Source organism: Argentina silus, assembly GCF_951799395.1.
Source record: "Argentina silus genome assembly, chromosome: 7".
Lineage (NCBI taxonomy): Eukaryota > Metazoa > Chordata > Actinopteri > Argentiniformes > Argentinidae > Argentina > Argentina silus.
Window position 1 is genome coordinate 4,989,994 of NC_139661.1, and position 13,854 is coordinate 5,003,847.

The following is a 13,854-nucleotide window of genomic DNA, read 5'->3' on the forward strand; positions in this document are numbered from 1 at the left end:
GTTGTATTGGGAGTTTTCTTTTTACATCATCACATGAATGTTAAATAGAACCCTTTCTTGTACTCTTTAGGGTTTGGTTAAAGTTAAGGTCAGTCTGGCTGTCAATGGGATGCTGACTAGGGAGGTCCTTTTACTCTCCTGTGTACAGATGATATCACAGTCCTTTTAGGATAACCGTTCCACTTCCTATCTTTCCTATTCAAGTAAAACTTGCAGTTCCTCTGGCAATGGCAGCATAGGGAACACATTATGTGACATTATGTGAAGTAAGGAGAGTTAACATTGAAGTAATGCAGCTAAAATGCTCAAATCTGCCAATGCATCAAAAGTAATGATTATGGTTATTTAGTGACATTTTCAAAGGGAAAAAGCTACATATTGCACCTTTAAGTAAAAAATAAAAGTGGAGGAAAAATCGGAACAAAGAAAAAAATAAAGAAAAAGAAAATCCTCAGCTCTCATTTTTTTGCTTTCATTTTCTGGACTATATTCTGTGGATATTTCTTGATGTCATGGCCATATCTAACAGGCTAATGTTAGCCTGGGTCTGTCTTTGTTCTGCCATTAGCTGGGCTGTGAGGAACTGCTTCCTTTCTTTCTCCAGAGATTCAATCTCTTTCTCTCTCTTTGATCTGCAGCACCCATCGTTCTTCTGCCTCCTTGATGCTTCTCTCCCACCCACACAGGCAAGCCTTGGCCTGGGTCAGCATGTCCTCGGACACTTTCTGTACTGCTAGGGCCTGTGTGTTCTTCGTCCCCGGAGAGTCTATCTTCTCCTTCATCTCTTTCATCTGCAGCACCCATCTTTTCTCCACCTCTCCGCTGCTCTTCTTCATCTCATCTACTATCATCTCTATTCCTAGCCTGGATCAACCCAACTCCAGCTCCATCTTGTCCTGGGCCCATGTGTTCTTCTGTCCCGTTCTTTCCTCCTCCTTCTCCTTCGCTCTTTCCCACAAGCCTCTCAATCTGTGACTTAAGTCCCTCGTTCTCCATCTCGTCGTTTTCATCTTTCTCTTCTTCCTTCTCATTATTCATCCCCTCTTTTTCTCCCTTTATCATCATGTTCTCCTTCTCTGCCATCTGTTTATTCCTCTCCACCTCCTGCCTAACCTGTGCCAACTTCTCACTCTCCTTCTTCATATTCTCCCACAGCTTCTCAATTCTCTCTTTTCTTTTTCCCCCCATCTCCTCCCAGTCCCTATCAGCCACTTCTCCTTGGTCCTTCTCTGTGTTCTCTAATGCATTCTGGAGCATTTTCCCAAAAAAATATAACGTTTGCAAACGTTTTCACATTTTCTGCTGGGCCTTAAGGGCCTCCTCTAGTCGACTGATAATGCAAAGCACTGCTAAATCAAAGTGGTCTTCTATCATAATTGGCGACAATTGTGCTATGCTCAGGTAGTTTGGTTTTTGCAGTAGATGGACAGTAGATTGTGTCATAATGATAATTATGATGTCTTTAAGTTGTCTCAGTTTCAAATTAACCCAACTGTTTCAGGCTGCACTCCTCAGCAACTCACATTTGATCCATCATTTTCTTTTAATTCATCATTTTCGTTTCATCTAAAATAACGATTCCCTGCAGCTCACTGTCATTCTTGCTCCTTGTGTCTTCAATGTTGTTTTCCTTTTGAAATCACTTGTCATCTCTTGTTTGAGTCAATGGTCTCACATACTGAACACAATCTGATACTTTTTACCATTTAAGTGGTTTAGTTTACCAAAACATAGCAGCTGATTATGCTCTCTGATGATAAAGACGTCTTAGATCTCTTGAAGAGTCATTAAATCTCTTTCATCAGTGCTCCGTTGTGTAAGTTCATGTACAAGGGTATGAGCCATGCTTGTGCAGCCTATGATCTGCTAAAGGGAGATCTAACACTTATCCTCTTTCTACAGATTAATTAACTGAATCCAAACAAATGTTGAATTTCATATATTGTGTATGAGAATTATAGGGGTTGACTTAAATGTCAAAAAATAGAGTTATGGTGGTCATTACAGTTGCTGTACACCTACCTATACAGTATGTTATGCTAAATTAGCATATTTATCATGTTTTAGAGAGATGATGAGATAAGAATTGCTCACACAGTTCAACCAATGACACATTAAAGGGGCACTTCACCACTTTTAAACATTATATTCATTATCTCCTGCACCATACCAGTGTCTACATATGTGAAAACTGTGATGTCATACATGTACCAGTGTCTACATTATGTAGTCAAAAAGATAAGAAGAAATGGCTCTTTTTAAGAAATGTGATGTGATATTCCATTGCAGGACAACAACTCTCCAGATGAGAAGATCCGTATCCAACTGGTGTCGGTGCCCATGTATGGAATCCTGACCCGAACCAAGTCTGATTCAGACCACGAGGAGCTGACTGAGTACTCCGCCTTCACTATGGACGACATCAACCGCCACAGGATCAGGTAGAGTCATCCCTAAACTACTAATTCGCACTCCAGAGCTGAGCCGAGCTAAACTGGGCTGGTGGATGTATCCACCATCGTTGCTGAAACAGGGTTGGAAAGGACAATGTAAAAAAATAACATATCCCCAAAGAGTTTATCAATATGATAGGGCTCATACTCCTTGTCGCTTTTCCTTTCTTTGATTCTCACTAATCTGGGAGAACCAGACGGGTTGAGAACCACCTCTGTTATAACCTCAAAATTGAGTTACCCAATCCTGTCCCTCTCAGGTCAGTGTATAGATGTAAGAAAGGAAATACAGAGAGATGCACCCCAAAGTTTTCAGTGTTTCACTGAAGAAGAATTACCCTAGATATGCTGTTTATCCCTCTCCAACTTCTCTGTCGTGACTCCGGTTGCTTCTGTGAGTGTCTTGTTTATTCCGCCTTGTGGATGCAGTATCTGTTTTATTCGGATGATTTGTCTAGATGAGTTAATTGAGAACCAATTCTTGTTGGCAATAACGAGCGAGCCAAGAGGTTTTTTGAAATGGCTTTTTGAGAAAGTAATGGCTTCTCTCCTTCATTTATGAGACTGCGGCCATCATAAAACATGTGTTGCTACTCCTAAATCCTACAGCGAAAACCCTATTCATCAATTAACAACAGTAGGAAATGATTTGGTGTGTTTTTACAGTCACATTATTCAGGATACCCACAATAGGTTAGTGCATTAGCATGTCTAATTAGCTTACACTAAGTATTCCACATGTGAGATATAGCACTCCTCCGAGAGGTGTTGAAATGAAATCCAAATATTAACACACTTCACTGCTTAATTTCCATAATGTGCTACTGATTAGCTTTGGTGTTATTAGCGGCTAGGCTAATATTGTGAAAAAGATTCTCTTGGGCAATATTTAAATCACCTGTATTAGTTTTGCTTGGCAGCATTTGGTGTTGGAAAACATCCCGCCTCAACCGTTTCTCTTTTCAATAGAGTATTCAAAAAAGATTATATATTTGAATAGTGTTTTCACCAGGTCTTAAAGCACTTGGTCTTTTATATTGTGTTGGTATAACCCTAATCCTCCACTTATATCTAGTCTCTCCCACCTGTTTCATGAATACAATGTGAGATGATTTCATTGTGCTTGTAAGTTGTGGCAAAAGCAGTTTTTCTGACATCCACACACTTCCTCATTGTTATAACAGGTACATCACTTCCTTTGAGACGTCAAACCAGCCAGTCACCGATATCTTCCACTTCATTGTTTATGATGGAGAGAACAATCGCCTTGACAACCAGATGTGCACCATCACCATCACTTCCATGCAGAGGCAGCCACCGGTGGTCACGGTCCGCAGTGGCATCAAGGTAAGGAGGACCACGTGCACACACACACACACACACACACTCACACTAATCACCCCTATGTGCCCCCGTCAGTGTCAGTAGTTAGCTGTTGCCGTTGTTTTGGACAGTTGCTATGTAACAGAGAGACACATACTGTATACATGGCTGATGAAGCAACAATAATGCAACACGGCTGATGCAACGCTCATGTGTATGAGTTTCTTATAGAAATACCAGTTGTATGGTCCCCATAATAGAAACTCATTACCAACACATGGTTATGGCTCATCATGTGTGATGTGACAGTGTCAGAGTAAGTTCATGTAGTCTATCTACAGTATATCCATAGTAGACGTGTATCTAGCCCCAGGTCATATTGACCTTTGTGGCCATCTAAATGTCGACCTGCTTTAGAAATGAGCCGACAGCTAATAGGGTTATACATCTAGGATCATGGTCCCCTAACTCAAATCTTAAGTCTAACTGTTAGTGGGAGAAATATACAATAACACTGATTTCCAATCAAGGTCTGAAGGCAATTATTCTACTCATAAAAGGTATCTCAATCCATTTGTGTCAGAAGATGTACAGTACAGTACCGAGATTGTAATTGCCATCTGTCGTTTCTATGCTGCACAATCCTAGGTCCAGGAAGGTGGCAGAGTCCAGCTGTCCACGAATCACATCATTGTATCTGATCTGGACACACCCAAGAAGGACCTGCTGGTTTGGTTGATCAGCCCCCCCAAATATGGCTTCATTGAGAATACAAAGAGAGGTGAGGTCAAAGGGGAGGGCTCCCAGGGTCAACCGGGGAAACCACACTGCAAAATACATTCATATATGTCGTTGTGTGAGTAAAGTGATTGGAATGATGTAAAGCTTGTGGTAGGTAAAGTCATGTAAATGTATTGGTTCTGCACATGCCCCCAGACATGCACCACACATACGTACATATACTGTGCACACATACAATAATGGTGAAACGTTGCTTGTTACAAGGAAAGAAGCCTAGAGAAGCACTCCTACACACATGCATGCACCATACACATCCATATAGGTACCGGGGGAGGCTGGGGGAGGACAGGCTCATTGTAATTCATGGAATGGAATAGCAATCAAACACATATCATGAAGTGTTTCTGTAATGTCCACATCCCCCAAAACCAACGTTTGTAACAGGTGCTCTGCAATAATAGAACACGTGTTTGATACTGTTCCGCATTCCGTCCTCTGATTCCTACCTCCACCAGCCTCCCCTGATAGGTACATGCATAGTACATACAAACGACGAGAAACTTTGCAGCCGAGAGAAGCAGGACTAGTTTCTACCACACATAACCCTATTGCTCGTCTCCTGATAGGAGATTGAGCTGTAGAAGTGGTCGGAGACCGGAGTCGTGTCTGGGTAGAATTCCCAGATGGGATGGCCTGCCATATTTCACTGTAGTGTCATCAGTCTTGCTTTCCTCAGATGTATCCGTGCTATGTTCTCTGTCCCAACTTCAGTGAGATTTCATCGAGCATCTTGTCTGGTATTTTCACAGTTTTGTGAAAGTTGTTTCTCCCGAGATCACACTGTAGTCGCACCACAGCTTTCAGAGTTTTAGATTTGATTCATTAGATTAGTTTTTAACGTCCTCCGAAGAGGAAATTCATTTCCACAGCTCATACATTACATTAAGAAACCAACAAACACCCAGTCTAGACATTTACAGTTCCATACTTCCATACTTCTATACTTCCATACACTCCAGAGAGCAGATACAGAGACAGCAGACTGACACAGCACAAACTGTACAGTAGTCATAGAACATTCTCATACTGAAGATATCATAACTGTCACCAATAACTGTCGCCGATTTATCATAACCTTCACCATTGAAGTCTGAGATTTCAAAGTCACAATCCCCTCTCTTCCCTCTTCCCTCTCCCCTCTCTCTCCCCTCTCTCTCCCCTCTCTCTCCCCTCTCTCCTGTCTTCCCTCGCTTCCGTCTGGCAGCGGGCTCAGCGGGCGGTGCGCATGTCATCAGCCCAGACGTGCCCTTCTCGGTGGACGACCTGACGTCCGACCACATCTTCTACGTGCAGAACGTCGGCCAGAAGGTCGACCACTACCAGGATGTATTCAGCTTCTACATCAGCGACGGTTCTAGTCAGACAGAGGCCTTCAACGTCAACATCGACATCCAGGTACTGTTCTGTCAACGTTGTGTCTACGTTTGGAACTTATTTGCCGTGTGTTATGTCTGTCATCCGTTTGCAATGTACGTTTGCCTATGTCTGTCATTTGTTTGTATATAGTGTCTATGCTTGTGGTTTGTCTGAAACACTGTTCTCCCCTGCTGCAGTCTTGGACCAGGTCTTTCTTAAAAAAAAAAAATTGTATCTCAATGAGACTAACCTCGGTAAATAAAAATAAACTAAAAACCTTTTATCAATAACAAAATGTACGCACAGTTCTCTCCCCGTGTACACACTACAAACCAGCCTGAGGTTTCCATTTTGCCTGAGCAAAAACCTTGAAATGTAACAAGGTGTTACTCATAATATTTCAAAGGTTTTATTGAGCATTGTTGAGAGGTCTGCAATGATTTGTTGGGGAATAAATAGTATGTGCAATACACACAAAACACCATCAGAATCTGGAGCATTCAGATCACAGGGGTCGTAGCAGAAATATCTTATGGTATAATAATAGTCTCTATGGAAAAATGCAGCTGCCTTTTTACACCTCAAAATAAACAAACAAACCTGACTTTCAGACTGAAGTGATAGATTTTTATGGTGTGATGACTTTGTGTGGAAATACAAACCACACCGAGCTGGTATTTTTCACACAAAGTAATCCCGCCATAAAAATCAATCACTTTTGTGTGCCAAGACCTTGAGATAAATTGATGATCCTGACAGAGTGTGTGTGTATGTGTGTGTGTGTGTGTGTGTGTGTGTGTTTGCATGTGTGTGTGTGTGTGTGTTTCTGCAGCAGAGTAAAGAAGACAAAGTGCCCATCGTGTCTGTGAATAGTATCCAGGTGGAGGAGAACTCAGGTGTGGTCATCACCAACTCCTCTTTAAACGTACTGGACCAGGACACTCCGGAGAATGAGATCGTCATCACTGTTGTCAAGAAACCCTCCTATGGTATGGACAGCCAGGCACACACACACATACACTATGCAGTGCAGCCATATGTGTATATATATATGCCATTTTGCTGACGCTTTTATCCAAAGCGACTTACATTGCAGTGAGTGCATACATTTCAGTACATATGGTCCCAGCAGGAATCAAACCCACAACCTAAGCGTTGTTAGCGCCATGCACTGCCAACTGAGCCACAGAGGAACTAGCACACACACACACACACACACACACACACACACACACACACACACACACACACACACACACACACACACACACACACACACACACACACACACACACACACACACACACACACACACACACACACACACACACACACACACACACACACACACACAACACGATTGACCTCTAACAGCATACTTGTGGTATTGTTTGTGTGTCTTTCTCTCTCCACTTTCCCTCCTCCTTTGGCCTCTAACTATCCCTCCACTGTCAGGTCCTTGGAATGGCCCATTCTTCATAACAACCTGCTAGTAAAAGTACCGTAAAGTTTGCTATAAAGCCAGTGTCACCGCGTCATAAAACTAAAACCATGGAGGCCTTATGAGGATCCTTTTTTTTTTACAGTCCCCCTCCAGTCCGCCCGCCAGACACCAACCTGCTCAACAGCATAGCCCAGCCAACACAATACACACATCCGTCAGTGTGACACACTCACACACACACGCACACGCACACGCACACACACCAGCCCAGGACTCAAGGTCTTCCTTAAGCCAAGGATAAAGACATACTGATACAGGGTCTGTGCAGGGCAGGGTTTTTGTGGCTGTGTAGTATTTTCTTCCTTTGCTGCAGCCTCCCATATATCGTGTTTTAGTGTTGGGCTTAATCCAAATTGAACTAGAAGTCAGTCAAAGAAACAAAATCTATCCCATGAATTATCCCTATTGTTCCAATGATGTGTTTATGTATTATTGAACTCAGTCATGTCTGAATTATGACAGAAACAATGGTTTAATGAACCTCAGTGGTGCATTTTCCTATCTATCCCATATTCAACTGTACTTAAACTCGACATTCTATCCATCCAAATTCAGTTCTCTTCTTATGATTCCATCATTCTACTCAGGCAAGCTCCGTAGACGCCAGTTCTACTCGCAGCCCCTGGAGAAGGGCCGGGTCCTCTCCCAGGGCTCCACCTTCACCTACCAGGATGTACTGGACGAGCTGATGGTGTACACGCCTGACGCGGCCAGCGGGGGCACCGACGAGCTGGGTTTCTCCCTCACCGATGGAACCCACACACAGACGGGCCGTCTGGAGTTCACCATGGACGTGAGGAAGAGCGAAGGACCCCGAATGACCATCAACAGAGGCCTGCAGCTGGCCGCAGGTACTGTATGAGATCGTCCATAGCACATGCCTGGTCGCAATAGGGCAGTTTTTTTTTTTTTTTGTGGTTTTCATCAGACCTGGGTCCATACAGTGTTTGAAAGATTTCAGACTGGTGTCGATGTTTTACTATTTTCAGAGCTTGGCTGAACATTGGCTACTAATAGCTTACTTTGAACATTGGCTTAAGCTTGCCTGGCGGGGACTGTCCTTTTGGGACTATTCAATTGGTTCCATTGCGCCAGGAAAACTGAATCAAGCACAGCAAAGCATTTGAAGTGATTTCAAACACTTTTTGAGCCCAGGTCTGGTTTGCATTACATTTCTGTATAATTCAGAGTAGTACTGTAGTAGTACTGTAGTAGTACAAACTACTGTATATTTGATGGGTTAAAAGCAGAACAGGCACACATGTTGATAAAACACACTGTCTAACACAGTCTTAGTCAGCATGGCAGATTAGGAATATTATGTTTTATTGATATGTAGTGTGTCCCCTTAACGCTGTGTTTTCTCTCTCAGGATCTGCGTCTAAGATCACAGAGCAGAACCTGAAGGGGACTGACGCAGACTCAGACAGTGTGAAGCTGAGGTACCACCTGACCAAAGACCTCAGCGTAGGCAGACTGCAGCTGTCCAGGAGTGGTGGACGACAGGACAAGGTCTCTGTCAAAGGACCCGTGAAGGGCTTCACACAGGAGGACGTCAACAAAGGTCTGTATTGTACCTGTTTTTCTTTCTTGGGTTAGGGTTAGGGTTAGGGTCTCTCTCTCACTTCTCTCTCTCTCTCTCTCTCTCTCTCTCTCTCTCTCTCTCTCTCTCTCTTTCCTTTCTCTGTCCTCGGTCTGGCTCACTTTCAATTGGTTTCATCTGACAGACTTTTAGTCACTTTGCATTCAATTCATGAACACTCCCGTTGATTTCCTCAGGGTTTTCACTTTCTGCGCGTGCCAAATGAATTCAGATTTAGTCAAACGTTGGTCGGCTCACATGGAGTTGAGTGAGACTTGCTGTTGCTTGTTTGTTGCAGGGTTGCTGGAGTACAGCCACGACAAGGGAGAGAAAGGAGGCAGCTTCTCCTTCAAGTTTAACCTGGCGGACCCAGAGGGGAACAAACTGATCGACCAGTCCTTCCACATCAGTGTGCTCGGTATGGTGTCCTCTCCCCCCTCCGCTCCGATCAGACAGGATGTGTGTGCGCTGATTGAAATATTGGCTGGCCTCACGGTTGACTGGAGTCCTGATTCTCTAAATCTCCTTTCTCCCTCCTCCTCTCTGTCTCTCTCACTCTGTCTCTCGCTCTGTCTCCACTCTTCACTTTCTTTCAATTTCTTTTCCCTCTCTCCCTCTTTCTCTCTCCCTCCCTGAATATCGCCACCCCCCCCACCCCCCTTTTTCTCTCTTTCCCCTCCTGCCTCCTTCTCTCTCTCTCCCTCTCCCTCTCTCCCTCTCTCCCTCTCCCTCTCCCTCTCTCAGAGGACAGGCTGCCTCCGTCAGTGGTGGTGAATAAGGGATTGGTGCTGGATGAGAACTCTGTGAAGAAGCTGACCACCGTGCAGCTGTCAGCCACCGACCAGGACAGCGAGCCCAGTGAACTCGTGTACCGCATCACCAAACAGAGCACGCTAGGGCACCTGGAACACGCAGGCAACCCAGGTGTGGGAGAACAGGCACTCGGATGAACACACACACACACACACACACACACACACACACACACACACACACACATACACAGAACTATGCACATGATAGAATGGACACACGCATGCATGCACACACATATACACACATACACACACACACACACACACACACACACACATACACAGAACTATGCACATGATAGAATGGACACACGCATGGATGCACACGCATATACACACATACACATACACACACATAGACCTATACACATGATAGAATGGACACACGCATGGATGCACACGCATATACACACATACACATACGCACACATAGACCTATACACATGATAGAATGGACACATGCATGCATGCATGCACGCGCACACACACACACACCCACACAGTGTAGAGACTGTAGAGACTTAATCACTCATGCAAACACAAGCACACACAAATAATAAATACACAAGTATACACACACACACAGAGTTTACACCTGCCTCAATCAAACATGGTGTAATGAGACGCGCTCCAGTGCCTCTCTCCTCCCATCCACTAAGCTCCTTCTGCAGCTGCCCCCTCAAGGCTTGTTAGCAGGCCCCTCAGTGAGAAACAGTCAGCTCAGAGCCATAGCCTTGATTTGAGTATTGAAATACTCTCAGCGGAGACCGAATATAATAGACCTGAAATACACAAATTAAGCAAATCACATTTTATTCTGCAGTGTAAAATGTTACTACCCGTGAGGTACTATTACTTTCACAAAAAAATAAAAATCAATTTTATTTTCCCATCATGTACCCTTAGATGTTTAGTCTTGGGTTTTCACGAAAGGGAAATCAGAAATGACAGCTTTGATAAAATAATGTTTTTTATTGTGTGTGTGTGTGTGGGAGGATGGGGGGATAAGATCCAATGGGACCAAAGCTAGGAGAAACGACATACATAGTTACATACATATATGCATACATAAATAATGAGTGGAGGTCGGTGGAGGCAGAAATCAGAGAGAATTGTCTCATTGTAATGTTTGGTATGGAATGAGGAGGGGTATGGAACACACGTCTGTTTGATACCATTCCTCATTCCATTCCATGCATTACAATGAGCACGTCCAGATTGTTTCTACCTCCACCAACCTCCCCTGGTAGTACTGTAGCGCTAACCCTCTTCTACAATCTCCCCACATTGCTTCTTTACCTCAGGGGGCTGCAGCTAATTACACAAAGGCTAATACCTAGCCTGTCATTCCCAGTGAACACACACACAGCTAGGCAGTGCCTGGGGTGGGGGGGGGGGGGGGGGGTTTCTGTGGGGTGGTTGGGTGGAGGTAGCATCAGCTAGCTAGCAAGGAGATAACTAGAGATAAATGTGCATGATCAAAGAGAGCAGAGAGAAAGAGGCCATATAGCATACCTTAAAAATGAGTGCTGGTATCCTGGTGCAGATTACGATTACATTGGAGTGAAATTGTCCCACTGCAGATTAACTCCAACACATCTGGTTTCCCAGACACATCTAGTTTCCTGGACCTAGATTAAGACTAGTCCAAGACTTAAACATAATTGTCTATAAAGAATCTCCATTGAAAGTGTGATTTAGTCCAGGACTAGACTTAATCTGTGTCCGGGAAACTGCCCCATATAGAATACATGTTATTCACAAAGACGACATTCGTGAATCCGAAAATAACACCCATGCAAACATACCACCATTTACTTTCAATAAGGGTTTACTCAACTAACGCTGATTCTGCTGTTGATGCTTACTTCTCCAACCTGTCTCTCTCTCTCTCTCTCTCACCCCAGGAACCCGCATTAGTACTTTCACCCAGGCCGACTTGGCGTCCCGCAGTGTGCAGTACGTCCACACCAGCGAAGAAGAGAAGCACACAGACGACTTCTCCTTCACTGTTTCTGACGGGGCTAACGAGGTAGGAGAGAGGGCGGTGATTTGGGGGGGGGGGGGGGGTCGGTTAGCACAATGTACTGTTGGGGCTGTTGCAACACCGGGAGGGGGTCCAAGATTGAAGTGTGTGTGTGTGTGTGTGTGTGTGTGTGTGTGTGTGTGTGTGTGTGTGTGTGTGTGTCTGTGTCTGTGTCTGTGTGTGTGTGTGTGTGCGTGCGTGTGTGTGTGTGTGTGTGTGTGTGTCTGTGTGTGTAAGTGTGTGTGTGTAATCTGTAGCAGGCAGCGCCAGGAGGGGGTCCGGGGCGGGGATGAGACAGAGCGGTCGGTTGGAGGGAAGGGCACCCCCCTCACGCTGCGTATAAATGTGCCTTTCTAATGCAGACGAGTCAGAAGCAGAAGTGCTTGAGTAAACGCGATGTGAAAAAGGTCAGGCAGCCTTCAAGATTGGCCGACCGCAGTGTGAGCTTTTTTGTGTTTGTGTGTGGCACTGTGGTGGTTCTTGATGTGGAACTGTTGGTCTGTTCAGTTGGTTTTAACCCGCGCCATCCTGGATTGCGGATAGCAGCCTATGATAATTTGGCAAATTGTACTGTACAGTGTGGGTCACTGACATTGTGGTGCCCATTACCTGGTTTTTATGTCTTATTTTAACTGGAAAGAGTCGAATAAGGAAAGTATCTGCACATGTGATGTTGTCACTGCAGGTGCAAACAGAGTAAAACGAATGCAACACTGCTTACTTGCAAAAGTCGCCACGTTTAATGCTCACTGACGCTTGGGTCAAGAGACCTTCAGAGTGTAAATGGTGACAGCAGGGTTGTGTCAGTGACTTTTGCAAGTAAGCAGTGTTGCATGGAGTTTTTTCTTCAGTTTCAACTGAAACGAGTTGGAAAGTTTATTGAAAGGGGGTTTACTGAACACCTACAAGGGTGTTTATTGAATTCCTACAAGGTTGTTTTCTGTTCATTCACTGCAGAGCGGGATGTATTCTTGCATGGGATTCCTTCAATGTCCGTCAACCTTGTTGTCTATAAAGTATCCTATCCTATTGTCCATTCTATTTTTACATCCACATCATACCCCGAATGGGATTCTCCTGGGATGCTGTGCTTCCTGTGTGTTTCGCTGACTCTCATTTGCCAAGGTTGCAGATCTCATTTTCTATTCTAATGCGTTTGAGGGAAGGTCATGACCTTATATATAAAATGTCCCCTTTTTTAGATTATGCATTGACCTGTTCTTATAGTAGGATCACTACTACTACTCCAGTTGCTGATCTCATCATTCCAAAATCCAAAGCGTTATATTTTTAATTCACAGTCAAATGTAAAGAACACACACAGTTGAGTTGCTGACTATTGGAACACACAGTATACCCAGATACTCAGGTTTGTTGATTAGATGAAAAGTAATTTATCTCTTAATAGTCTCAAAGAGAAAGTCAGCTTCTCCATTGCATAAATCCAACTTTAAAAGCCTCCAACTATTTCAGTGTCCATGCTTTCTTCCTTGCGACGAGAAGCATGCCAATCATGTATTTGTATGTATTATCCATTAGATCAATGTTAATATTGCCTAGATACATCACTTCAAACTTAAAAGGGATATCGACTTCAATGGTTTCCATGAATCTAGGTGCTTTTTGCCAGTAAGGTACTGTTACAGGGCAGTCCCAGAATACGTGGAATATGGTTTGCATTCACAAAGCCACACAGTCTGACCCTACAAATGATGTATTTTCTGAAGAGAAGTGATGAAGTAGCGCAGAACATTTTTCCATCGAAACTCTGTCTCCAACTCAGAGAATTTATCATCTTTTAATGGTACTGGCACACATTTCCCACCTCCTCAGAAAAAGTCAGGTTGCCTTCCGTTTCCCATTTCTCCGTAATGTATGCTGTGGGTCAGGTTTGGATTTTTGAAATACTCGTATATAATGTAGAAATAGTTTTACGGCATGATTCTGATTTATAGGCTGCCAGGAAGACTTTTATTTTATCATTTTCCATGATC

The 13,854-nt window shown here is 43.9% G+C and overlaps 1 protein-coding gene across 1 annotated transcript in view; it reads left to right on the forward strand.

Moving 5' to 3' along the window:
* Positions 1-13,854, forward strand: part of fras1 (Fraser extracellular matrix complex subunit 1) — a gene marked incomplete at its 5' end in the record, with an annotated part of 133,067 nt that overhangs the window by 95,149 nt on the left and 24,064 nt on the right. Inside the window, 10 exon segments of the mRNA XM_083673255.1 lie at positions 2,290-2,441; positions 3,638-3,800; positions 4,425-4,557; positions 5,782-5,972; positions 6,766-6,922; positions 8,025-8,288; positions 8,810-9,001; positions 9,318-9,437; positions 9,764-9,943; positions 11,742-11,866. Of these exon segments, the coding sequence (XP_083529381.1) occupies positions 2,290-2,441; positions 3,638-3,800; positions 4,425-4,557; positions 5,782-5,972; positions 6,766-6,922; positions 8,025-8,288; positions 8,810-9,001; positions 9,318-9,437; positions 9,764-9,943; positions 11,742-11,866 (1,677 nt within the window).